Source organism: Bidens hawaiensis, unplaced genomic scaffold, assembly GCF_021521415.1.
Source record: "Bidens hawaiensis isolate Kalapana, Puna unplaced genomic scaffold, B.hawaiensis_p1.1 tig00017165_1, whole genome shotgun sequence".
In the NCBI taxonomy this organism is placed as follows: domain Eukaryota; kingdom Viridiplantae; phylum Streptophyta; class Magnoliopsida; order Asterales; family Asteraceae; genus Bidens; species Bidens hawaiensis.
In genome coordinates this window covers 364,646-391,160 of record NW_027492598.1, presented here as the reverse complement: position 1 = coordinate 391,160, position 26,515 = coordinate 364,646, and the positions used below count along the sequence as shown (strand labels likewise).

The 26,515-nt window shown below is 35.6% G+C and overlaps 2 protein-coding genes and 3 pseudogenes across 2 annotated transcripts; 1 reads left to right on the top strand and 4 right to left on the bottom strand.

Annotated features, from left to right (window-relative positions):
• The first annotated feature begins 1,346 nt into the window (after nt 1–1,346).
• Nucleotides 1,347–2,955, top strand: LOC143553304 (aspartic proteinase nepenthesin-1 pseudogene; annotated as a pseudogene).
• Nucleotides 2,956–10,898: 7,943 nt separating this feature from the next.
• LOC143553303 (fasciclin-like arabinogalactan protein 9 pseudogene) lies at nt 10,899–11,705 on the bottom strand (annotated as a pseudogene).
• Nucleotides 11,706–12,699: 994 nt separating this feature from the next.
• Nucleotides 12,700–15,120, bottom strand: LOC143553302 (7-deoxyloganetic acid glucosyltransferase-like). The gene is made up of 2 exons (XM_077043328.1): nt 14,619–15,120; nt 12,700–13,706 (listed from the first exon to the last, which is right to left on the bottom strand). Exons 1-2 carry the CDS (start codon nt 15,118–15,120, stop codon nt 12,766–12,768), a joined length of 1,443 nt encoding a protein of 480 aa, XP_076899443.1. The 3' UTR covers nt 12,700–12,765.
• Nucleotides 15,121–16,868: 1,748 nt separating this feature from the next.
• On the bottom strand, nt 16,869–17,417 carry LOC143553306 (7-deoxyloganetic acid glucosyltransferase pseudogene; annotated as a pseudogene).
• A 3,181-nt stretch (nt 17,418–20,598) lies between these two features.
• On the bottom strand, nt 20,599–22,653 carry LOC143553301 (uncharacterized). Its single transcript, XM_077043327.1, has 3 exons — nt 22,521–22,653; nt 22,216–22,362; nt 20,599–20,912 (listed from the first exon to the last, which is right to left on the bottom strand). The coding sequence occupies exons 1-3, from the start codon at nt 22,605–22,607 to the stop codon at nt 20,769–20,771; spliced, it is 378 nt and encodes a 125-aa protein (XP_076899442.1). The 5' UTR covers nt 22,608–22,653; the 3' UTR covers nt 20,599–20,768.
• Between the last annotated feature and the right edge of the window lie 3,862 nt (nt 22,654–26,515).

Here is a 26,515-nt window from a genome sequence, read left to right as displayed (position 1 = left end):
ATAATGCTTATTTACTTGAGTGATAAATATTCTTTATTAGTATTTGGTCATTGGTGGAAAATTATATTGTTATATTGTATTTGATTGCATTTTGATTTTTAGGCTTTTAACAATCGATTAATCAGTTATGCCTTCTAAACTGTTATCCATTGCTCAAAAATGTACAAAGAGAAAACGAGAAGATGCAATGAGAATATCTCAAGCCGGTGCTATATATATATATAAGCCGGTGTTAACATTAATGACGTTTAAGAAAATTAGCTTATATAATTTGTTACTCTTTAAGGCTTACAAGCCTTTTTTATTTCGACTCGGTCGAGGTATATATATTCTAGAAAATAACCTAGTTATGATGTTTTAAATTTGAAGTTTGATGAGACATCAGGAAGACCCACCACCTCCACCACAACACTTGATCTAACAACTTTAACACATAAAGAAATAAAAGTAGAAATAACGACAAAGAGAAAGAGATTATATTGATCATGATTATAATACTACTAAAACATATAAAACCAAGACAAACTTTAAGCATTGTCTCTTGTCAAATATGATGCTCATACATTCTTTATCCATCGCCGCACCCATAATAATACTTATAATCTTGTCTAAATCTGTAATTACACCTATTTTCTTTCTTTTTTATTAATCCTCAATGATTCTTTCACTTTAAAATCTTCTTTTTCATTTCAATTATCAAAATAAAATAGGTTGTTTTCCAATTTGTACGCCACATACCTATCATTACCCACCACCTCTTTGATTTATGATATCGACTCAAGTGATCTCAAATGCTTTGAACCCAATCCACGTTAGGAAAACTGGGAATAAGTATATTTTGGATAAGCATTATTATATATATGACGAGAATATTAATAAATATGATATCAAATTGCTAGAGTTTATTAAAGTATAGAACATACCGCTAAAAATGATAACTTAAATTGCTAGAGTACGTACGTTTAAAACAAAAACTGTGGCAAACGAAACAAAGTTAAATTTTTAATTAATATTTTATGTTGGGTTTTAAAATGAGTTTTAAGCAAAAGAAATCAAATGGATTAACGCGTTTAAGATGAGTTTAAAGTCATATTGCATATCCGACTCATTTATGTAAAAATGACACGTGAAGAAAGAAAAAAGAAACAGAAAGAATGATGGTTGCTAGTAGGATAGAAAGTATTAAGAAATGAATATGTATAGTTTTCTTTTTGATAATTTCTATCATTATACCTTCCTTACACACACACACATATAAATTATATATTACACCTACATATACATATGTATAAGCTACCTTGTTAAGTAACCTACTTCTAAGACTTGAAGATAATATTTCTTCAAAGTCCAAACCATATTCACCAGCTTTTTTCTCCATATATTCTCTCTTTCTGTTCTTCACCTCAAGACCACTTCTTTCGCCAATATTTGTTGGGTTGAACTTGCATATTAATATATTATTATACACACATTAACACATACAAAATCTATTACCCTCTAATGGCTTCATCACTACTTTCACTTTCTGCCATTTTACTCATCATCTTTTCACTACAACTTATCTTCATTCATCCAACCTTTTGCACATCCAGACGCGTCCTCCATGATCACACAACCAGCCTCCCCAAAACCGGTTTCCGGGTAGCCCTCAAACACGTCGATTCGGGTAAAAACTTAACCAAATTCGAACGCTTACAACGCGGTGTGAACCGAGGAAACCTCCGGTTACAAAGACTCATCAACAACATGATGATGGCAGCTAGCTTATCAGCCAACACCAATACTTCCCAAGTAACATCACCCGTTCACGCGGGTAACGGCGAGTTCTTAATGAATTTAGCCATAGGAACACCCCCGGAAACCTACTCAGCCATCATGGACACAGGCAGTGACCTAATATGGACCCAATGCAAGCCATGCACTAAATGTTTCAACTCTCCAACACCCATTTTCGATCCGAAAAAGTCCTCATCTTTTTCAAAAATCCCTTGTTCTAATACTTTATGCAAAGCTTTACCAACTTCTGATTGCGGATCAGACGGCTGCGAGTATTTATATTCCTACGGAGATTACTCGTCAACCGAAGGGATTCTCGCTAGCGAAACGTTTACGTTTGGCAAGGTGGCGGTACCCGAATTAGGGTTTGGTTGTGGAGAAGATAATAATGGTGATGGGTTTAACCAAGGTGGTGGTTTGGTAGGGTTAGGTAGAGGACCATTATCTTTAGTTTCACAACTCAAACAAACTAAGTTTTCTTACTGTTTAAACTCAATTAACGACGACATGTCGTCAGAAAACCCTACTAGTACTCTAGTAATGGGATCTTTATCAAGCAAAACATCTAATGATTCAATTTTAACCACACCATTAATTAAAAACCCTTATCACCCATCTTTTTATTATCTTTCACTCGTCGGTATCTCAGTTGGGGACGTCGATTTGCCAATTAAAAAATCAAGTTTTGAACTTAGTTCTGACGGGACGGGTGGTATGATTATCGACTCGGGTACCACCATCACCTACCTAGAAGAATCAGCATTTGATTTGGTGAAGAAGGAGTTTGTTTCACAGATGAAATTAAACGTGGATGATTCGGATAACACGGGTTTGGATTTGTGCTTTGAGCTGCCCGCGGATGATGGTTCGGGTGAGATGACAATTGACATACCGAAGCTGGTGTTTCATTTTGATGGTGCGAGTTTGGATCTGCCTGGAGAGAATTATATGATCGGGGATGTGAAGAGTGGGTTGGTGTGTTTGGCGATGGGGAGTTCGAGTGGGATGTCGATATTTGGGAATATACAGCAGCAGAATATGATGGTGGTTCATGATCTTGAGAAGGAGACATTGTCGTTTGTTCCAACCAAATGTGATCAATTGTAATCATAAACATTCATGATTCATATGTGGAGATACTTTATTGTTTTGGTTAGTGGATGCATGTTTATTCTGGTTTATTGTGCTATAAAATACTTTGTTTCTTGGATCCAACTCTAAGAGTTTAAGATGTTTGAGATTTTTTTTTAGTTTGTTGCTAAGAGTGAGATGAAAATGCGGGCATGACAACAAACTTATGAGTTTTTTTTTTAATGAAATTACTTATGAGTGTATCTAGCTATTCAGCCACTTAACATGCCTGCTTATTGAAGTTGCGGAGTTATAAAAAATGATTAAATTTTTGAAAAAGATAACTCTTCCTTCGAGTCAGTTATTTTTTAAAGTAAATCTCCTACTTTATGAAAGTTAGTTGAAGTCTGTTTTTAGATAACATATTTACAAAGATGTAATAAAAAAATCTATAGGCCACCTGAAAAATCAACACACTTAATTATTTGTACCATTAGAAATCAAACCTGGCCATTAGTTATTTGGGCTTAAAGTTTAAAACAAATAATAATGAGTCCATTAAATATAGGAAAATTGGTTTTAAATAATCCCAACTATGTTGTCATATTGGTGAATATCGGTTCCAACTTTACACTTGTCTGCTGGCAGTCCCAAATATTTGTGTATTTGTTTTTAACGGGCCACGACTAACAGATGTTAACTCCGCTAGTTTGATTCTTATGTGGCATGCTTAGTTGTCAAAAACAGAGTACGTGGCGGCTTATGTGGCATCCAAACATAATAAAATTACCCACCCATTCTTTTTTTCTTTTCATCTTCTCCAATTCATCTTCTTCATCTAGACCTTTTTTTTTCTCTCAAACTTGCAAGTTCTGTATCAAAATCACCTTCCATGGCCTTCTAATTATCCATACTAAACTCTTCCCGAAAAACAAGCACACCAGAATCATACCTAAAACGAGCTATGTGTTTCCAATCAACCCTAAACACTCCGGTTATAAAGTTTCAGATATAGATCCGTAGCTTATTTTCAAATCCAGATCCATATCTGATTTTTAATTCATGCCGTCGGTGGTGGTCGGCGTTGAATTTTTAACTTTCGTGGCGGTTGGTGGCGGCGTTGAATTTTTAACGAGCCGTGTGCTTCTGACCACCCCGTCGGTGGTTGTCGGCGTTCAATTCAAATCCAGATCCATCGCCGCCGCCATTGAATTTTTAACTTCGTCAGAAGCATTTAACAGCCGGAAAAAAGCTTGTCAGCCGCGTGGTGGTGGTCGGAGTTCTCATTAACACAGAAATTGAAGTCAACGCTTGATGATGAGAATAACCGGAGAAGCTGTTGGAGAAGGTGTTGGTGGCTCTCCGGGGAAATGAGGGGTGGTGATGGCTCGCCGGGGAAACGAGTGGTGATGGTTGTGGTATTGGACTAAGAAAAAAGGGGAGACGGGGGATAATAATAATAATAATAATAATAATAATAATAATAATAATACACAGTCAGCTGCCACGTATCGTCCACGTAAGATGATTTGTGACCGTTGGGATGGCCACATCAGATAAAGACTAACGGAGTTAACATCTGTTAGTCGCGACCTGTTAAAAACAAATAATCAAATAGTTGGGACTGCAAGCAGGCAAGTGTAAAGTTGGGACTGATATTTACCAATAGGGCATAGTTAGGATTATTTAAAACCAATTTTCCTTAAATATATTTCAAAAAAAAAGTAAGAAAGACCTTAGAGGTGTATAATAATTTGGGTTTTTTTAATACCCAGTTTCGGTTATATAGGGATGGCAATGAAACCCAAACCCGATGGGAATACCCAAAACCCGACATAAATAGGACTGGTAAAACCCGTCCCATTAGAGTTTGGGACGGGTTTGGGTTTAGTTTTAAAATTTTTCATGGGTTTGGAACGGGTTCGGATTTCTAAAATACCCGGTTACTCGACCCGATTACCCGATCATTTACCAATTTACCCAATTATATACCCGACATAACTTATTATTATTATTATTTGTTATTATTATATACTGTTGCTAAATGGATACCTCTGTAGCAAAAAAGAAAATCAAACAATATACATAAATTTATATGAAACTTGTTTAGGTACTTATTTGAGAGATTTACGGTAAATATCTTTGTTCATTTGTTATAATCAATTAGTTATAATTTGTCTAAACCCAATAGATACCCGATGGGTTTTCGGTTGGGCATGCCCGAAGGCTATCCGGAACCCGACGGGTAATTACCCGACAAAAACCCGATGGGTTTGGGACGGGTTTGGGATATGTTTTACTAATTGGGTATGGGTTTGGGATTGCCTAAACCCGTCCCAAACCCGGCCCATTGCCATCCCTACGGGTATAGCTGGGTATTGGTAATACTTGGGTCGGGTTTAGGTTCGGGTTTGAGTATTGTCTTTAAAAACTATACCCTATGCACATGGCTGTCTATGAGAATACCCAAAAAAAAGTGGGCCTGGGACATGAAATACGAAATGCCCTAAAATACAAAATCAAAAATCTCTTATATAATTTAGACAAATGTGATAACAATAAAACAAAACACACGGTTTTTTAGCAAAATTTTCTAACTAAAAGACTTAATCCGTCTTCAATTTTTCTTTTTTTACATTTTTTACTACCGGATAAGTGTTTAGACCTAGGAGGCATAATATCTTTAAAAAAAATAAAAACTAACATAGCTAATTATAAATTATCATTCTATCATGTATTAACATTCAAGTAATTACTCATTATCATTACTGCATAAAACTTAACAAATAAGAAATTAGAAATTTACAACTAAAACTAATATTATTAACAACCAAAACTTAAATAAAATTTAACAAAGGCTTGATCGTTGGTTAATAACCTAGTCACAGGTTTAATAAAAGATTAAAAGTGAAATATAAGTAATAAGTTAATAACCTGTTGAAAATATGTAGTATGTTACATTCAATTTTCAAACTTGGGCCAGGCTAGTTAATTTGTTTTTAATGAAGTGGGTTGTGGGCCTAGAATACAAATATAATTTTTTTAATTCTCACAGGCCCTAAAGGGGAGTGGGCCTGGGGCCTGAGCCCTCCCTGCCCTCCCCTTAGGCCGGGCCTGTCTATGCAGTAGGTTCGGGTTGGGCATAGAACCGGATATTTGAATACCATATTTCCCGATATCGAAGATTATTTTTCGGGTATAGATTGAGATTTTTTAAAGGAGCTACATTTTTTTTGGTATTTTGGTGGTATTTTCAGGTATTTTTCCGGTAATTTCGATATAAATCGGGTATTTGAAATACCTAGTCCCGTGTATTGGAAAAATCTGGTTCCGAATTTTGGGTATTATCGGGTACGAGTTTTGGTACTGAAATGCATACCTTATTCGTACCATGCGGGTAGGGTCAAGTACGGGTTCGGATAGTAAAAACCTAAGCATAAAAATCCGATACCTGGTATTTTTTTCGAGTCCGTTCCAGGTTCGCGTTTTTTGTGCCCCTCTTAAAAACCATACTCATTCAATCTTCTTCATCCCAGCGCCACCACACCACGAACATGAAGCTTAATCATTTTATTGTTTTATAAAAAAATGTGGGAGGATCAATACAACTAACCCGAGCGAGATGCTTTTACTTTAGTACCAAGGAAAGTGGTCGGTATTCCTGCCAGGTGCGTTGCATCACCACCTCCCTCCTGCAAACACTTCGTTGGTAATTTTACATTCACCAAACTTAAAAAGTTACCGCCTAGCAACTTCAAGATTACGTTTTGAAAATAGTTAGGAAGCATGTATTGAAATTTTAAAATGTAACAAGGCAAACATGGAATTTTTTGTATAACTAGGTGGGTTAGGAAATTGTTAACTTTTTGTGGGTGGGTTTTTGAACAATGGATACGAATAGTTAGTTCGCTTCTTGAACAAGTACATGGGCGGATCCACCTGTAACATTTGTCATTTTTTAAACCCGAAAACCTGACCTGTTTTAAACTTTGTTATATTCCAGATCCTTTAGAAGAATGTTTTTTATGTTATAATCATGTCCCATACTTGTCGCGTTGTTTTCATATTTTTAACGATGTTTAATTCGCTAATTTATGCTCGAAACCAGCCCAAACCAAAGTACAAGGACCATTTTACCAAAACCAAACTTTTTCCCAACCTCTAAATCAGATTTTATTTAATTAATAATTCTATTTAATTAATTATTTTATTTAATTAATTTAAAAACCAACCAATAAACCTTTTTGCATGCAATTCTATTGGTTAATCCTTGTCATTATCAAAGACTCACCCCTAGTCATTCCCTCTATAAAAGAAAACTCTCGTATTCATTTCTTGGATGTTCATCCTTCTCTTTCTCTCTAATTTTCGATTTGATAAGCATTCTAAGTGTTCTTGTCTAAGTTGACTTTAAAATTCAAGCAAAACGATTGCTTGCCTTTTAATTTGATTTGAGCAATATTTTGGGATGTTTTTAGTTTGTATTAGTCTTATATATGTATTTCATTGTTGCCCTTCTTCAACCTTGGTTGATTAAGGTGTTATTGCCATCCAAAGGCAAGCATTTGCATATTAAGGCTACTTTGGTCAAATTTGGGATTTTTTGACTCATTTAAACTTTCTGATTTTTATTTGATTTTTTCGTTAATTCTTAGACCATGAGGATTTGTGTAGTAAGATGGTAAACACATACTAACCTTACACAATGAGTGGCATAATTTTTCTTCATCAAAAACCATTCCAAACCACCAAGATAGGTTCTAATGGTATTTCAATGTTGGACAAAAGTTGGTCGTCAAAGATTGGGCCATAACTTAGTCATAACGAACAGGAATGGTGCAAGGCCAAATCCTATGATGAACTTCATTGATTTGTGGTTTCAACGGCTATTTAATTTCTGTTTAGTTCATTGGTATGGATTCACAGTCATTGGTTTAGTTTTGGTACGCAGATCTGTACCAATTGAGAAAACTGACTGTTTCAGCCAATCCAAGTCCTAATTTGGGACCGAACACTCGTTTTAACTCGTTTTGACGTCTACACTAAGTTGTATTTGGTTAAGACATGGGTTTCACTTAGAAGTTGATTTAGATGAGTTTATTTTTCTCTTTTAACACTTTGGATAAATCAGAACCGAACTCAATCTATTATTGAATGTCGGACTGATTAAATCGAACACTCGCTTAACTTACAAATTTAGTGGTTTCTCTTTCGGATTCTTGCACCATGAAACTAACCGAACCCAATACTCAATTAGAGTTATAAATATCTAATGAAACCATCTAAACTACATGGTTAGCACCGTATTTCCCGATTCTTCGTTTTTATGATTTTATATATACTTATATCTTCTCATTTTACAAACCAAGCCCCCAAAACCCCAAATTTGAATTCAAGTTTAGCTTATTTGTTTTTATTTATTATGTACCTTCCCAAACTTTCCTAATCCTAAACTCACTTATTTCTCGGACTCACTTGTTAAAAACCAAACATTCCGGTTCGCCAACGTAAGGACCGACTCGTCTATCATCACTCTCTTAATTTCCAAGTGAGTAATCACACTCTCCTTTTTACGCTTTTATACTTTTGGGGGGTATCATGCGTACCATATTCAAACATACATGCTTTAAGACCTCAATACTAAATCCACAATTCAGCGTTATGTGTTTATATGAATATTTGTCCAATCATTTGTTTATGCCTCTTTGTGATTGTGTGCTTAAGTGTGTAGTTATTGTTTCTGGTTTGGCCTAATCCTAATTAAGTATGAACAAACGCTCCCCTAACTATTTTAGCTTTGTGTTATTAAAATATGGCCTCATTTATTTATCCGAGTATTTTGGTTGTTACCAATTAGAAAGAAACATCAGTTATTTACTTTGCATTTACAATGGTTGTTGCGTATTCTATTTACACATATGAATTGTGATTTTGTCTCATTATTTACATATAACAAAAACTAGTGTATTGCTTACCAACATATGTGTTGGTCAAATCTATTTTTATGCATGCTAAAGGTTTACTTTTAACTTGCTTATGAAGATTGAAGACTCGTCACTTAAATTATACCTTTAGGATATTTTAATGTATTAAATATTGTTGTAATTGTTTGTATTGTGATCTTTGAAGAAGTTGTATTTGAGTTATTGAATGAAATGGATAAATAATTATTGTCACTTAATAGTGACATGATGTTCATGTCCAATCAAACGTTTCGCCCCGGCATGTTCTACCGCCTTTTAGTCCGGGTGTGACACCACCTACTAAATGGGTGGTTCACAGGAACCACTCGAGTTTCAAAATAATAGTGTATAAGTATATTGAAAATAATAGAGTGAACCATCTCTTAAATTTGAAATCCTAAATAAAATATAAGTTGTTGGTCTGGTAGATAAATCTCTTAGTTTGTTAATTGAAGGTCACATGTCTAAATATGTTTTACACTACTTTTTTCTATGTAGCCTTTTGGAGTTCAAATTCATAATTACTTTTTATTTTTAATTTTAAAGCTATACAACTTTTTAGGGTTTCATAAATTAAAACTTTTAAACAAAGATACAATGACAAATGTCACTCTCTCCCCGCTCCACCATGACTACGCAGTTAAGGCTAGCATATCGTGTATAGCCGTACACGATAAGACACGAACACGAAATGTGTATACTTGTACATGACATGAAAGCATATCGTGTGCATGTATCCCAAACACAAACACAAACCTGTTACTACATGGTATACACGATAAAATACAATAATACACGATAAACTCTAAAGATCTAAAAACTAGATGAATAATAGGTAGGTAGTAAATTAGATTCAAAGTAGAAAGATTACTAACTTAGTAAGTAGGGTTAACAATGAGGTAGCAAGCTGTGGCGACCGGAGAAAGCACTGGCGGCTAGGAGGCCGGAGTTCAGAGGCGGCGCTTATGGCTTGAGTTCAGAGGAGGAGCTGATGGCCGAAGAGGGGCTGATGATCGGAGAAGGAATGCTGTGGTGATAGCTGAGAAACTGAGAGTGAGAATGTTTTAAGAATTTATGGTTTCGAATAACTTATATATATATATATATAATTATAATTATCTAACCATGTACTTAACTAGTAAACATGCATTTTACCTGTTTAGACACGAAATTAAAAGGTACATTCATGTCTACCTATTTAGTACATGAAACCTGTTAAGGCCTTACATGTTACATGTTAAAGTAGTGTAGGTATGCGTTGTGTATTCGCGTATCGTGTATAAATTGTCAGCCCTATACGTAGCCGCCACACCTCCTTCCTCGGGTGGTCCGCGCATCCGGCCGAACGATTGTATTTATATTATGTAACGATTTCAAAATGAAGACTCGTAGGAAACAAATATAAGTATTTTTTTAATTCGTAAAGACCATTGTATTTATGTTATGTGTTTTTTAATTTTGAATGACGGTGTCTTTTTTATTATTTAATCGAATTTTTGTTATGTAATAAACTGATCCAAACCATCGAGCCGACCCGAAATAGTTACATCTGATTCCTGAAACATTTAAAAGTAGTGCACCACCTGAAAAATATTCATGAATACGTCACTGAACAAGCAGACTCAAACTAATTTTCATAACCAGCAAAATGAGGTGGCATATTGGAACTCGCACATGCACCTGAGATTCCTAGTCCGCTCATTTGTCAAGCGGGCTTGTATAATCTGTTTCTTTAACAAGCTAATTTTAGCAAAAGGACAAAAAATATGTAATGGGAAAATTCATAAAATACCCATTTTCATAAATGGGTTTCGAGTTTAACCCATCATTCATTCATTTGCAAACTTTTCACCAAATACCCATCACATACAACTTCACGACAATTAGATTCTTAGAGTTAACGAGTATTTTATAAAACTTGCCGAGAGAACCATTTTAGACTTAGAAAATTATTGAGACGAGTACTTTGTAGAACGCCTATTTTAAATAAAAATATAGTTGAGACGAGTTTTTTATGATAGTTTTAATACCCATTTTTAAGTTTTATATTATTAATAAAAAAAATTAGTGATTAATACACATCCTTGAAATCCATCAAATAATCACCTTACAGAAAGGCCATGCAAAACAACACAAAACCACCACAACCCATCCCAATCCCCATCCTTCCACCTCCATTCTTGGACCGCGAAACCGCTGGCAAACTTGGTGCCGAACTCGGTGCCATAGCTTCAAGTTTCCCTGCCTGCGAACTCGGTGCCTTAGCTCCATTTTTCCACGTAGGAGAACTCGGAGGCTTAGCTCCAGCAGGAAGAGAAGAACTAGAAGACCCCTCCGGCGTTGGAACTTCTTCGGTACTAAACTCGAATGGAATTAACACTTGATCAACCACGTACACCGCAAACGGAACATCCTTCCTCAACGCATTACTAATAATCTTTGCCTCCACAGCTCCGGTGGACACAGTAACCCGGTTGGCCCTACCGGTGAAATTCAAACCCAAGACTCCGTGGGCCCCGCCCAGCTGGGTGGGAACTGGGTTGCTGGCGTCAGCAAGATCCTCCATGGTGTAGAACTTTGGGAGGATATGGTACAATACGAGTTCCATTTTCTTTCCCTCCGTGAGGCTGTTGATGGTGCCGGCTTGGAGGTTATGGAAGGCGTTGTCGGTGGGGGCGAACAAGGTCATGCCTTGGTTGGAGTTGTCGAGCTGGTCTTGGAGTTGGTCGAGGATTCGGGTTTGGTTGAGGAGGCGGAGGAAGAATGTGAATTGGTCGCCGCGGATGAGGATGTCGGTGAGGTCGATAGGGGTCGGTGCGGAAAGGGTGGATGAGAGGAGGGTGGTGAGGGTTAGGGTTAGGAGAATGGAAGTGGAAGCCATGGTGGTGTGCATGGTGGTGGTGGAGATTATATGAGGTTATTATGTGATGAGCTGAGGTGTGTGTTGGAATGAGTTGACTTTAAGATACAAGAGGAACATGCATGTAGGCTGGCATAAATCATGAGTTAAGATTATATTTGTGTTGACTTTTTAATACAAGAGTAGACTTTAGTTAGTATCGTTTTGTTTTTTTATCAACTTGCAACCACTTTTGACTATTTATGTTTGGAACAACTATAGAGTGAACGCAAAGTGACCTGGTAATGAATGTAAATAGATCTTATTCTTGCCAACAACACGCAATACTCAATTTAATACCACATTGCTTACAAATGGCTGTTTCTGGGTTAAGATGTTAAATCATAGCTAGCGATTTACTTTTCAAACGGTAGTTTGAGTAATGAGGATTCCTCAAACGACAAACGGTCGTTTAAAGGACAAAATGCTAAATCAAAACCCCAACTTTTCAAATGGTATTCCTCAAAGAAAGTTTGAGTTTGTGTCGGCCTACTAAGAGCATCCACAACAAGAATCCACAAACCTTCCAAACTTTTCTCAAAAACCTAACTTTTTCTAAACATTAAACTTTCACAAACCTCAGTAAAATATATTATATTATAATTATATATATATATATATGCATGTGAGAGAGAGAAAGGGGTGGCCCCACAAACATGCCCCTTGCAAGTTTGCATTCACAAACCCAACCTGCACAATTTGTCACTAAGTCTTTCCTTTGCCACGTGGATCCAGACCTAGAAAAATGATGCTTGCTGTGGATGCTCTAAGTTTGGGGTGATATTGTATGTAACCCATTTCAATTTTCAACTATTCTCATTTGAATCGGTATATACTCGTGTCACGTAAATAACAATATACTTGTTTAAAACCTACCCAACTTTAACTAAAAATCGATTTCAGTTGTTGAAAGTTAAACTGATCTCAAACATCAAAAAATAGAATCAAGACGATGTAGTTTAACTGGAACAAAAATGATAACTAGCATTATTATTGATCCTGCCATATGTTTATCATGAATGAAACCTAAAACCAATTGAACCACTAAAGCATGGACTACAATGAACTTATTGTTTTAATGAGCCGGTTCAAATCCAAAACTGAAGATCCATTTTCAGCTACACTTTGGCTTCCCAACTCACCCAATATCCTTGTTGACTCGGTGAACTCACTTCTTCTCACATCTATAACATCTCTCACTGCCTTCTCGACTATAACTCGGTCGCAGGTATCTTTTATGTCAATACCAATCTTCCAAACCTCGCTCACAAACCGACTGTTCACTTGTTGGTCCACATTTTGTGGCCAGCAAATCATCGGGACTCCTTCCATTATACTCTCAATCGTCGAGTTCCATCCACTGTGTGTTAAAAACCCTCCAATTGCTGAATGAGCAAGAACCGCCTCTTGGGGAACCCATGTCGTGATGAATCCCCTTTGCTTGGTTCCATCCACAAGATGTTTTGGAACTTGATCATCATCATACGATCCCCTAACTGAACCTGGTCGTTGAACCCACAAGAAAGGCTTTCCACTATTCACCAACCCATGCCAAAACTCAAAGAACTGGTCCACGGTCATCGTTGCCATGCTCCCAATGCTAACATAAATAACCGATCTTGTTACTTGTCTGTCTAGCCATGAGAGACAGGTAATATTTTCCTCCCATAAACTATTTGAAACATTCAATTGAGATTTTTGAGCCGTTGGTACCACTGGTTCTTTATTGAGACGAGACTTGTACAAAGTGTGAATCGGGCCTATGCAATAAATGTTTGGGCAAAGTGTTCGCATGTGAACCAGTACTGGTTCATCTAAGGCTTGAAACGTGTTAAGAATGAGACCATGAGCTCGAGGAACACATCGAGCTTCCTTCAATATGATCTCTGTAACGGGGTTATCTAGATCATCAAGGCGATAAAAGCTTGGAAGATCTCGACGCCTTAGAAAAGTTTCTGTGCCCGGAACGTTCTTTATCATGACATCCAAGTCCTTACCTGAATCAATCAATTAACAATGCTTAAACAAGTCTGGTGTTAAACTTGATAATTATATATAACGAACTAAAATCATGTATCAAACTTATAAATTAAATCTTTTTTTATGTATCGGGTAAGGTTTTTCTTCTAAGTTATTTTTAAAAACTATTATTGCTAAATATGGATCCATAACAGTAGTCTCACTAACAATTGTTCAGTTTGAGAAATGTCATTTATTATCAAGCACCCGATCTTGCCCTATTTACACGTAGTATTTATTCACATCTAATCAGTACATGTTCAAATATTAGAAAATGGAAATAGCGATTTTTAGAGCATCTGTAACGGGGCATTTGCCCACCTATATACACCTCTAAAAAGTATCGGGCGTTGCCCACCTGGTCTTCAAGCCCATGACCGTTTCCATTTCTTATCCCACCAAAAGCCGCTTTCACTTAGGCTTATAAAACCGATTTCTCCATGGATAATGAACCCAAATGTACTGGCAGCAGCGTACCCGATGAACCCGAAGTAAAGCCGAGCTCCACTCCAAATACCCTTATTAATAACTAACCACATTCATCCACACTTGTTTCTATATCCTTTTATCTAAATAATTATTATAATTAATATGAAACGATTACACGTCTAAATGCGAAAACATCACTTCTTACGTGACAAGAAAAATGGGCTTCCTAAACCCATTTAAGGCAGATTGAATGATTACTTTTTTTCTCACCAAATGACAACAATGCCTAAAATTGGGTCATAAATATTGATTATTAATATTAGTTGTGTTTGTTTATGGGTAAATTTGGAAATTTGTTAATAAATTTTAGAAGTAAACATTACAAATAAAAAAAAATATGGACAATGGGACAACGGGGAGTAGATTTATATTATAAGTATAGAAGACTAGAGTATGCTAACCGTTGAAGGGAACTTCGCCGGCTTCGATGAGCTTAGGGAGGCACAAATACGTCCAAAGCGCAGACGGACTGACAGTATCGTAAAATATTAAAGGAACCTTAACCTCCTCCGCCACACCAAGCGCAAACGAAAACACTCCGTCCGGTATAACAACCGTCACCGGAAAATCAGACTCCGTACTAAAACATCCAGAAACCATCATCTCTCTAAACACCGGCTCCGTCACCCTTTTCATTCCTTCAAATACCTCCATAATCCGTTCACCGGAGCGCGGGTGATCGTCCGGGAGTCCGTCGGAGATAGTCCGGAACCGGAAGTTATTGTAGCGGCTGAACCGGGTGAGGACGTTGGTGTGACGGAGGAGAGTGCGGTGGATGTGGTCGGTGGTGAGGAAGGTGACGGGGATGCCGGAGATACAGAGAAGCTCTGCTAGTCTCAGCATGCAGCTGACTGGACCTTGCATTGGTAAAGGGAATATTAGTGCATGTGGAGTGCGAGGCATAGTCAGGATTTGTAGGTTTAATGAGAGATGGATTTGAGAGTGTAGTGATTTGAGCATCAGCAGAGCAGGTTCAATGTTTTAACATTGAAAGACGTTTAACAATATTTTATTTTTCTGGAAGTCATTTCACCTCTCTATCACGGGTTTCAATTTCTTCTGTCTACCCAACACATGAAAAATCTGACAAACTTACCACAAAACCTCATTAATAATAATAATTTCCACAATGTTGCCTGCCACAAAACCTCAATAAAAACTCTGACAAACTTGCCACAAAACCTCATTATTATCAGTGTTTTATTTTCAATAATTAATAAACAATTGCCGAAAACTTGTAGGCAAGTTTTGTCAAAGTTTTGCCACAAAAATGTGGTCTTTATGATATATTTCAAATTTGTAGCAAATCTGTAGCAAAATGATCAGTGTTCCGACTGTTTTGCTACAAAAGGGTGGTTTGTATGTTGATTTTTTATTTTGAAGGTTAATATTTAATAAATGATTAAACTAATTGTCGGAAATGGATTTATGCTTTCGACAAAATTGCGACAACTCTGCTTTACGCCGCTATGTTGTAGGAAACTTGTGTAAAATTTTAAGATTTTTTTTACTTTTGATTATTGGTGAAAAGTTGTGGAAAATTTGTAGGAAAATTTGAGTTGTAAGAAAATTGTAGAAAAAATTTGTAGCAAAAATACCCATTTTCTAGTAGTGAATATCCCTCTCGTACAAACTTGATACAAGTGCCAAGTTCTTAACACATAATATGAACTTCCAAGTTCCCACCAAAAACCGCAAATGCCTTCTAACGTTGGGGCGTTTGATGGCTCGAGGGACCTTAATGACCACGTGAAGCTTTTCAACGGGGCAATCGAAGTGGAGCATTGGTCAATTCATGTTTGGTGCCTTATGTTTATCGACACCTTTCCAACAGTCTCCCCTAATGGAAGTATACTACTTTAAAGGAGTTTTGATAGAGATTATTGGATAATTTTATGCAAAAATAAACTATACACTATGGTTCAATATAACTTCACAAAAGCAAGACGAGGTTCTTTGGGTGTTCATGAGCGTTACAAGCTAGAAGCCCTCAACATCGGTGGGGCTGACTTGGCGAACATATACAAACATTCGACTTCGTGCACATCATTGGGTAACTTCACACCACCCTATCTGATGCATGTTAGTGTCCAAAAGAAAATTATCGGCATGCATTACAACTTATGTGGTGAACAAGTGCCTACCGCGGATCATGTCCTTCCTTTCAGGTTTACGGGCTGGCAAATTGAATAAATAAATCTTTACGAGGATTACATATACTTTTGTCAAATACATCAACCCAGTCACAAAAACAATTAAGTTCATGTTGTGTATGGCGGGTCAATCCGTTTAGTGTTTATTTCTGAATATAATTAAAAAGTGGTGACTAAGTAACAACTTGAACATACAATGAGTTCATCTTAAACAAGCAATTTCAAAACTGATGTCTTTGTATTCATTACCTATTTTTCATCCCAAGTTAACAAAATTTATATATTTAGCTCAAAATTAGAGACGAAAATCTATGAAATGTTTGGGTTAACCCGTTTACTAAACTAGTCACGTTTAACGAGTCGTGTTAGGTTGACTCTTTTAATAAACGAGTTATATTAGTCAATTTACCGTTTTGTTGCATTTTGCCTTTAAACAAAATACACCAAAAGCAATATTAAAATAACAACTCTGTGTAATTTTACAGTTATATATTCGAATCAAAACACTTTCGGGGTAAAAAAGAAAAGAGTAAGCTCACAGTTGAACGGAACTTCGCCGGCTCCGATGAGCTTAGGAAGACACAAATACATCCAAAGCGCGCACGGACTCACCGTCTCAAAATAAATAACCGGAACCCCAATGTCCTCCGCCACATCAAGCGCAAACGAAAAAGATGCGTCTGGTATAATAACTGTCACTGGAGACTCAGAATTTGAACTGAAGCATCCAGAAACCATCATCTCTCTGAACACCGGCTCCGTAACATTTTTCATTCCCTCAGAAACCTCCATAATCCGATCGATGGACCGTGGGTGATCGTCCGGGAGTCCGTCGGAGATAGTCCGGAAATGAAAGTTAGTATAGCGGCTGAATCGGGAGAAGAGATCGGTGTGATGGAGGAGAGTACGGTGGATATGATCGGTGTTGAGGAAGGTGACGGAGATGCCGGAGATACAGAGGAGCTCTGCTAGTTTCAGCATGCAGTTGATTGGACCTTGCATTGGTATAGGGAAAATTAAGGCATGGGGAGTCCGAGACATATTCGGTTGGATGATTCAGTAGCGGAACCAGGAACTTTTTTGATTGCGTCAGCAAGTTATATTGTTCGGATATCTATCAACTAGATTTATAAATTTTCGGGTTGGCCGGAATTGGAGGTTTAATAGGAGATGAATTTGAGTGTGTAATGGAATGGAGGTTTGACAATGGGGTGTTTATAATTTGTTGGACATTTGAAGAAGATAATGTTAGTTTATTTGTTATGAATTTGAATATTGTGAAGAGTGGTTTTTAAGTCTCTTTCACCGTCTCAAATGGTTTGTCTACATGTAAATAGTTTAAGTGAACATCGAACCTTAAGTTATAAATTAATTTGGGATGTTGAACGACTATTGAATATAGTGTGTATCAACTCATATTTAAGGTACCAATAATACAAGCTGAGTCAGCATCATTTCGGGTTCAGGATAGTATATGAGATGAATTAGATTGATTAAATAACTGGAATTGAAAACTAAGCTTATATTTAGCTCTTGCTATACGAGTCATTCTACTTAGGTTTGATCCCTATTTGTTAATAAAAGACTCGAATAAAAATCTAGCCTTACATTAATCTCAAATAGTATAGAACCACCAAAGTAGCAAATGATTGACAACATAAATTGAAATTGGCTAACTTATGTGAGCTTACAAACCTTTATGTCACGAGCAGATGATCTCAGCTCTAGCGCTGCACTTAGGTTTGTTTTAAGCTTTTTTGGATATTATATGATTGGGTTTTGCAGCGAAAGATTATGTAGCATGGGATTCAAGTAACCTAGAAATGGAACAATAGATTCTATGAAAAACAAGGAAAGGTTTGTATTACTTGAATACAAGAGTACAATACTTAAAGAGATCTTGGAAAGTCGACTTGTCAATTACCACGTAACACGCATTCCCATTTCTTAGTTTGTTATACAAATAAATGAAGGTGAAAACATAAGCGAAAAGAATGCCGTCATATGTAAGAAGCATGTGAAAACAACCGCCTCGCGCAAAACTACACATTTCATTATTATATCTAAAGACCCTTTGCATCGCCTCAAGCCTCAACAACATATTTTAACAAAGGGTATGAGTAATAGGGCTGACACCAAACAAAACGTGTCTAATAAAAATATCACAATTAAGTAATCAATTACCCAAACACGAACCATTTAATAGATTGGTTACGCAGACATGAACATGTTTAGCATGGTTAAATATAACATGCTGAATAACACGACACGTTTAACAAACAACTTCAAAAACAAAGATATCTAGCTAGAGACGATTGTTGAGTGTAAGAAAAAAAAATCAGTTTAAATTTACAACCAGGAATACAAAATCTAGTGACTCTCTAGGACTGCCAATTACTGAGACAAGAAAAGGTTAAAAGCATATTTGAGTTTGACTTAAACAAGTCTCCTGCCATAAACAGATCGACATGATTAAAATCGTGTCTAAACATATTAAAATCTGTCTAACCAGTTTATGACAAGTTTAAACTGCATTACACTACAGTACAATTCCTCATTCCAATTTCCAAATTCCAACTTTCTTTTGACAAGTCATTTTCTCTTCAAAGATTCATTTATCCTATATTCAGCTGACGATTTTGGATGAATAAATCACAAAAAAAGGATGAACCGTTGACTTAAATTTGAAAACAGGAATGAGGAATTGTGAAGTGTAATGCAACTAGGGTTAGGAAATTTGTGAGCTTTACATATTAACTATTTTTTAAAAAACTATAAAATTAAATGGGTTTAAACATGTCATAAATAGGTTAGGCAGGTTTTAACATGTTGAAAAATGATTTTAATCATGTCATGAACATATGACATGTTGAAAAATGATATTAACTATTTTTTAAAAACTATAAAATTAAATGGGTTTAAACATGTCATAAATAGGTTAGGCGGGTTTTAACATGTTGAAAAATGATTTTAATCATGTCATGAACATGTGAACCTGTTTATGACATGAAAACTATTGAAGAAAAACCCAAACCAGTTATAAGTAGGGGTGCAAACAAGCCGAGCCGAGCCGAGCCCAGGCTCGAGCTTGGCTCGTTTTAATTTTTATTTATAAAGCTCGAGCTCGGCTCATTTTAATTTTTATTTATAAAGCTCGAGCTCGGCTCAGCTCGTAGTTTATCAAGCTCGAGCTCGGCTTGTTTAATATTTATTAATTAACTTTTTATATATTTATAAATATATTTGTATATTTATTTTCATTATAACTTTATATATAAAATAATATATGTTATTTAGTTATTTTTTCATAAAATTATATATATCAATTAATTATTATTATCATATATATATATGTGTGTGTGTGTGTATTAATAGTTGGGGAAGGTTCATGTATATTTTAATCTTAACATGAGCACGTAGAAAATAATACAAATTTATAAAAAAAATAAGAACGTAAGAAACAATACCAACTACAATACCAATATACATAAATAATGATTTGTAATAACAAAGAAAAAAACTTAAAAATTACAACAAAAGAATCAAAATCAAGAACAAAATAATAACAGCAAATACCAACAAATACTTATAACAATAAAAGAAAAAATATAATAATAACAACAAAATATAAATCTACAAATACTTATAACGTCTCATAATCGAAAATTAGCAAATACGAACAAAAAATAACAGAAAACGCCTATAAAAATAAACCTAATAATAGCAACAAACTGGTTCTCACTGTTTTCATGTTAAGAATAAAATGTATTTGATCCTACTTCTATATTAATATATATATTTATAAAAAAAATATAAATGACAGGCTCACGAGCCGGCTCGAGCTCTGTAAGTGAGGCTCAGGCTCGTTTAAGCTCGGCTCGATCGAGCTTTTTCACGAGCCAATCTCGAGTAGCTCGCGAGCAGCTCGGCTCGTTTGCACCCCTAGTTATAAGTTCATGTTGACATGTAGTGTAGTAATTATCAGCCTTATAGGTTAGGCAGGTATGCCCACTAGCAAAAATTGTATCAACTTTATACACATCATTCAATCATGTTAATGTTTTTCTAATAACACAGTTTAAAATAATCATATTTTACCACATTAAAAAGTAATTGTGGTTGGCCCAACTTGACTTCACCAGCGTTTGCTCCCACAGAATAATTATCGTGTTTCACTCGTTCGATCTACCCATTTTTCACCTTCTATCAAGATGTATATATTAGCTAGAATTGTACAATTAATACATAATCTGAAAAGACATAAATAAATATTATTTTTTTTGTCGCTTTTTTGTCTTGATAGATGCCATGAAATAGAAGACATGAAAAATATCATTCCACTTATGTAAAGAAACATGTGATTTGAGGGCATTTTCTACATGAGATGATACCTTTGGTTCATAATTTACTTGACACCGCAAGGTACTTGGTGTGACGCCCTTGTGCAACTAATTTTCCGGTCCTTTTGTTCTTAAGGTCTACAGTCACAACAGCAACAGCCTTCCCAACACGCAACGCCTTCGCCTCTATCTCAATCTCATCCTGTAACAAATTCTACTTTGGAATAAAAAAGTTTATAAAAAAAGTGTTACTGTGTTAGTTAGTTAGACGTGCTAATTTAGTCTGATTACAAATGTGTCCGTTTTGGTTATGATATATCTCTAATGGGTGAAACGGATTGAAGCTAAAAGATTCAAAATTTTAAAATAAAACGGGTCAAACGGGTTGCAAGCCATTCAATATGTAGTTAAATGCTTTAAACCTTCTGAATTGCTCTACTAAAAAATGTTTAGCTCTTGTTTTCACCTACATCCCCTTTATAATCATCTAAGTAAATCTACAACTAATTACATAATTGCTGGTAAAAAAAAATTAAATAATAATAATAATTACATAGTTAATTCTAAAGTATAATACTTATATATCTATCCTCCCTTTGTGGTTTTTGTGATACTTATAAGTTATGCTATCAATATTCAATAAGAGACTATATGTGATAATACTATCACTTTTCTAGTTATATTAGGCTTTTTTTTATTATAGAGACTATATTATTAAACTACTAATTTCCTATGCCTATTATATATATTGTTTTTATTATTTATAGTTATTTTGGTTAGGATCTTAATGGGTTTTGAAAATATAATTGTGTGTCAAAAAACGACCATGAATACTCCTCAACACAGTTAAAGAAATGAAAGCACCTTACTGGTGCACATATGCGCATATATAGTTGTTTCCCCGCAGTCCAAAGAAAAAAAAAGGTAAGAAATAAGATGAACTATATTACGAAATTCTATTTCCCAGAGTCCCAAATAATCCTGGAATCCCGATTCAAATTAATATTTTAAGATTTAAATAAAGTGAAGCATTTATAACGGTGTGTAAACGCCTTCTGGCAATTCGTAATCGCCACCTCGTCGCCTTTGTCTCTTGTGAGACAGATGAAACCCATTTGGGTATTGTAACCGTCGGCCACTGAGTGACCAATTACACAATCACTAGTTCTAACTAAATCCATTATCAGGTTAGCCATTGGTGTTTGTCTCTCTCTACTTGGCCATTTGATCCACCTCGTTGCCTATGCCAACCATGATCAAATGACCAAGGAGAAACAGACCAACACCAAATACTAATGCACTCACGGCTTTCAATTACAACCGGCAAGTGTGTAATTGATCACTTTACTATCAAAATCCCAAATGCAGCGTGTTTGAATCACATTACACCTAATATCATAAATGCTACTGTTTTACTATAAACCAGATAATTGAAATCAGCATCATATACCCAAAAGGTTGAACTAGGATAATGATATTAAGGAATTAATGAAGAGAATACGTACACCAGCAAAAGCAGCATCCAAGTAAGAAACATTAATCTCCACCGAAACTCCGGTGGTGGTAGCTTTGTCCACAGTCCAAATAACAGCTGAGCCCACGACATCCACCAGCGCAGCCGTAGCTCCGCCGTGCAAGGTCTTAGCTACATTCTTCAATTCCATAAACACAAAAGCAGAAAATCAGTTACTGTAAACCCTAATTTCACCAATAAAAAGCATAATTAAGCAGGTAATTATAAATTATAAAGAAACAGCAAACAAGTGTCCGATTTCCCCAAATGAAATAATTAGGGTTTGTGGAAACTGACGAATAAACGAGGAGGGACTTTCATAGAGCAGATGAGATCTATTTTGAGGCCGGACATGATCATGGGTTCGAAGAACCTGAAAGGCATAGAGTCGATGTCATTAGGTGATGCACCTGAGCTCGTTTTCTCCAAGTAATTCGATATCCATTTGATGTTTCTTCAGGATTGATTGCACACCAATCCGTGAGGTAGGTAGGTAGGTAGGTTGGTTGGTTACTTTTAAACACTACACTCCTCAAGAGTCAACACCATTTGTTGGTTATTTATTTGACTGACCAAAACTTAACCGGAAAAAAAAAACAAAAGAAAGTTTATATATTTAAAGTTAGAGGTGTGCTTGGGATAATAATAATAAATCCGACGGGTATACCCAAAATCTGATTAGCGTTGTGCCATATATCAGTATAGTTTTATACATTTTTATAGATATTAGACGAGATAACATGATATTTGGCCTAATTATCCAAAATCATATGATTATTTCTCGCTTATTTCCCGTACAATAAACCAAAAAATTTGTACCTTATATTTACATTTTCTCTTACTCCTTGTATATTAAATCTTTTGGATTCATCATATTATAACTCTATTTTTCATAAGATATTTACTTATTGATATTATTAGTTTTTGATAACATTTATATGTGTGTGACGTATCATATTTTAATTTGAGTACTTGATATGTAAATAAAAACTAGTTTTTAGATCCTGCCGCGATGTCAAACTTATATGACATGATAATAAAAACCTAGATAAGTTAGATTCAAGGGTAATGTTAAGCTTGTGTGACACGGATCATAATCGGTCACATTCAAGGGTAATATTAAGCATAAATAAATGGATATAAAGATTATAGCAAAACAATCTAGTGATCATCTGATGTTTACCAACCAAACCTTTTAAATTTCAAGCGTAAAAAAAACCAAAACATACGAAAGTGATGGAGGTTCATATGAGGGCAACATCATCATTACCTTTTATGAAAACACTCTAGACTCATCATCATCATCATGATCGCATTCTCACCATCATCAGTTTTACGTGTAAATGCATTTGTAAGACAAAGAATACAATCAAATAAGTAAACAACTACAACACACTCCGTACAATTGTTTTAAGAACCATTGTAAAGGAATTGTCAAACTTTGGTGACAACCAAACTTGAAAGTAGAACCGTATCATGGTGCAACATAAGTTGCCAAGAAAAAACTTAATCATCATCCAAGTCATTCGTCCAACAAATTGGTTGCTCACAAAGTATAATCATAGCCATAAAAGGACTCTTAAAAGTGCATCATAAAAGGCTCAGAACCGAATAATAGCCGCAACAAAAGTTGCCACACCAAAAGTCGAATCATCATCATAGCCATAAACTAATTTATCAGATCAAATTACCTCCGATATGTGTTTCAAAGGTCCAACAACAACATAGACGGCAAAAATGTGTGCGGAAACAGCAAAAATAAACACTTCTCGCCATTTTCGGACCCTTATCCATGATAATAAATGACCCAGTTCCATCACCTTCTAACCATAAACACATCGCAAATTGCAAAATTTAATACTGAATCACAAAATGTTACAAAGTGAACTTTAAAATGTTAAGTTTAGGAATGATTCACAACCGATTTTGCACTTACACTTCCATCCGATAACTTTCCATTTTGGCCACACACCATCACTTGCAGTAAAATGCTTGATGGCCATGTATAAATCATGTATTCATTTGTATTATTTTATTAGTTTTAGTTAGTCTAGTACGCGAACAATGGTACTTCATGCGTGTTTATATGTTGTAGGTCTTTGAACGTTAAAGATGCTATATTGGGACTTGTATTGTAACATCCTACTTTCGTTAATAATTAATAAAATAAATTTCGTTTATTTTATTGTGTGTCGTGTATCGGTTTAGATAATAAGCTATAAGAGAGTGGGCTTGGACTTTAGAAGATGGAATAAGAGATGGAATGGGCCTTAGGTCCATGGGATTAAGGGAGTATAAATACCCCTTAAACCCTAATCCTTTTCATTTTTATCTCTACACCATAGCCTACATCATCAAAAACACACACAAACACTATCCTATAACCGAGTCAAGATCCGAAGGTGAAAACCCGAACCCGTTGGTGCTAGATCATCGTGACAAACCTAAACAACATCAAGACTAGACCGTGTTCGTGAAACGACTCGTTTAAGGTACGTTTATATCGAGAACTTGTTCGTTTAAGTCCAGATTACGTCTAGAAATCATAGATCTGTTTTAGTATGTTAAAAACGAATCCAAAACAACAAATCTTACTGAAATTGATTAACATTTGATAGGTTAATTGTTAACCTAAAATAACCCGTAATATAGATGCATAAATCGCACCCTATAAACATGGATATTTGGATGAATGGATGGTTAGGGTTTGTAGGCGAGGTGATTACGAGTTCAGTGGTACCTAAATCGTGTTGTTTCGTTAAAAACGAAGGTTTAATCGCAGATCTAGGGAAGGTTGGCTGTTGGTGTTCTTGGCGATTTTGACTTTGACCTCTGAGTCAAAGTCTGGATAATATTGATGCAATTCGTTATAATAAGGTAACAAATTAGTTAACCAATTCGTCATGACAAGATAATGAATCAGTTCCCCAGTTTGTTATGATCCGATAACGAATCAAGTGATTCGTTACTCATCCAATTCTTTATGTTCAGATAACGAATCAGGTCACGTCAAGATAACGAATTAGCTAACGAACTAAGATAACGAACTAATCTAACGAATCAGATCATGTAAGATGACGAATCCGATAACGAATCAGGTGATTCGTTACTCACCAATTCGCTAAGCTCTGATAACGAATTAGACCATGAATCAGGCTACGTTCAGGTAACTAACTAGGCTTAATTCGCTATAACGAATGAGTGGGAGAATAAAATAATAATTTAAAATCCTAATGGAAAATGTGTTAAGATAGTTAATGGAAATAATTTTTTTCCAAGGGCTCTGCCCCTTGGACCCCGCTAGGGGCTTCCGCCCCTAGAATCCCGCTGCCAGGGGCACTGCCTCCAGACCCCCTTTCGTTAGGGGTTATAAGTAGACTAGAAACACGATATGAGTAGTGATAGTTTATTGATAAGTGTAATTGTCATACAGTTAATCGCGCTCAGCTCAAGAAAGGAATAATTATTAACGGTGAACGTAACCGAGTTTGCTTTCGGGTATAGAATACCCGGGTATAAAAAAAACCGGTTCCGGGTATTTTTTTCGGGTCCGGTTCCAGGTACGGGTTTTTCGTGCACCTCTACCTGTAAATAAGTTGAGTTCAATCTCAAACTTTTAGCGCACAAATAAATATAAGAAAAGAAAATTATTATATATATTAAATCACAACTATTTTATAGTCTTCTGTACCCTTTGATTAATTGGTTGTACACTTTGTTAAGCATTGCTTTTATTGTAATGTTTGCTTAGTTTGCTGTACATTTATATAATTATAACCTTTATATATATATATATATATATATATATATTAAATGATAAAGAGAGGGGCACAACCCGGTTTAAAACTCAAACCGGTTTTGGTTGAAACCGGTTCGATTTGGTTAACAAAAGTCAAAATCGGTTTTTGATCGGTTTCGGTTTGTAATGTTTGCTTAGTTTGTTGTACATTCTTATAATTATAACCTTTATATATATATATATATATATTAAATGATAAAGAGAGGGGCACAACCCGGTTTAAAACTCAAAATCGGTTTTGGTTGAAACAGGTTCGGTTTGGTCAACAAAAGTCAAAATCAGTTTTTGATCGGTTTAGGTTCGGGTTGAAACCGGTTTTTGATCTTGTTACGATTGGTTTTGGTTCAGGTTTTGATCGGTTTCAGTTTGGGGTTTGACAAGTTTTGGCCGATTTTGGTTCGCTTAATTGGTTTGGAACCGGTTTTGATAGACAAAATTACAAACCGATTTCAAACCCACAGTCTCAATCGGTTCAAAACCGGTTTCTACATAA

Bases quoted from the DNA above. Each gene is read 5' to 3' on its own strand.
- LOC143553301 (XM_077043327.1), bottom strand. From the start codon at position 22,607: ATGCCTTTCAGGTTCTTCGAACCCATGATCATGTCCGGCCTCAAAATA. The intron at 22,363-22,520 runs GTCAGTTTCCAC...ATGGAATTGAAG, and splicing joins AAGTCCCTCCTCGTTTATTC to AATGTAGCTAAGACCTTGCA. The intron at 20,913-22,215 runs GTACGTATTCTC...AATTTGTTACAG, and splicing joins TGGATGCTGCTTTTGCTGGT to GATGAGATTGAGATAGAGGC.
- LOC143553302 (XM_077043328.1), bottom strand. From the start codon at position 15,120: ATGCCTCGCACTCCACATGCACTAATATTCCCTTTACCAATGCAAGGT. The intron at 13,707-14,618 runs GTTAGCATACTC...TGATTGATTCAG, and splicing joins CGGCGAAGTTCCCTTCAACG to GTAAGGACTTGGATGTCATG.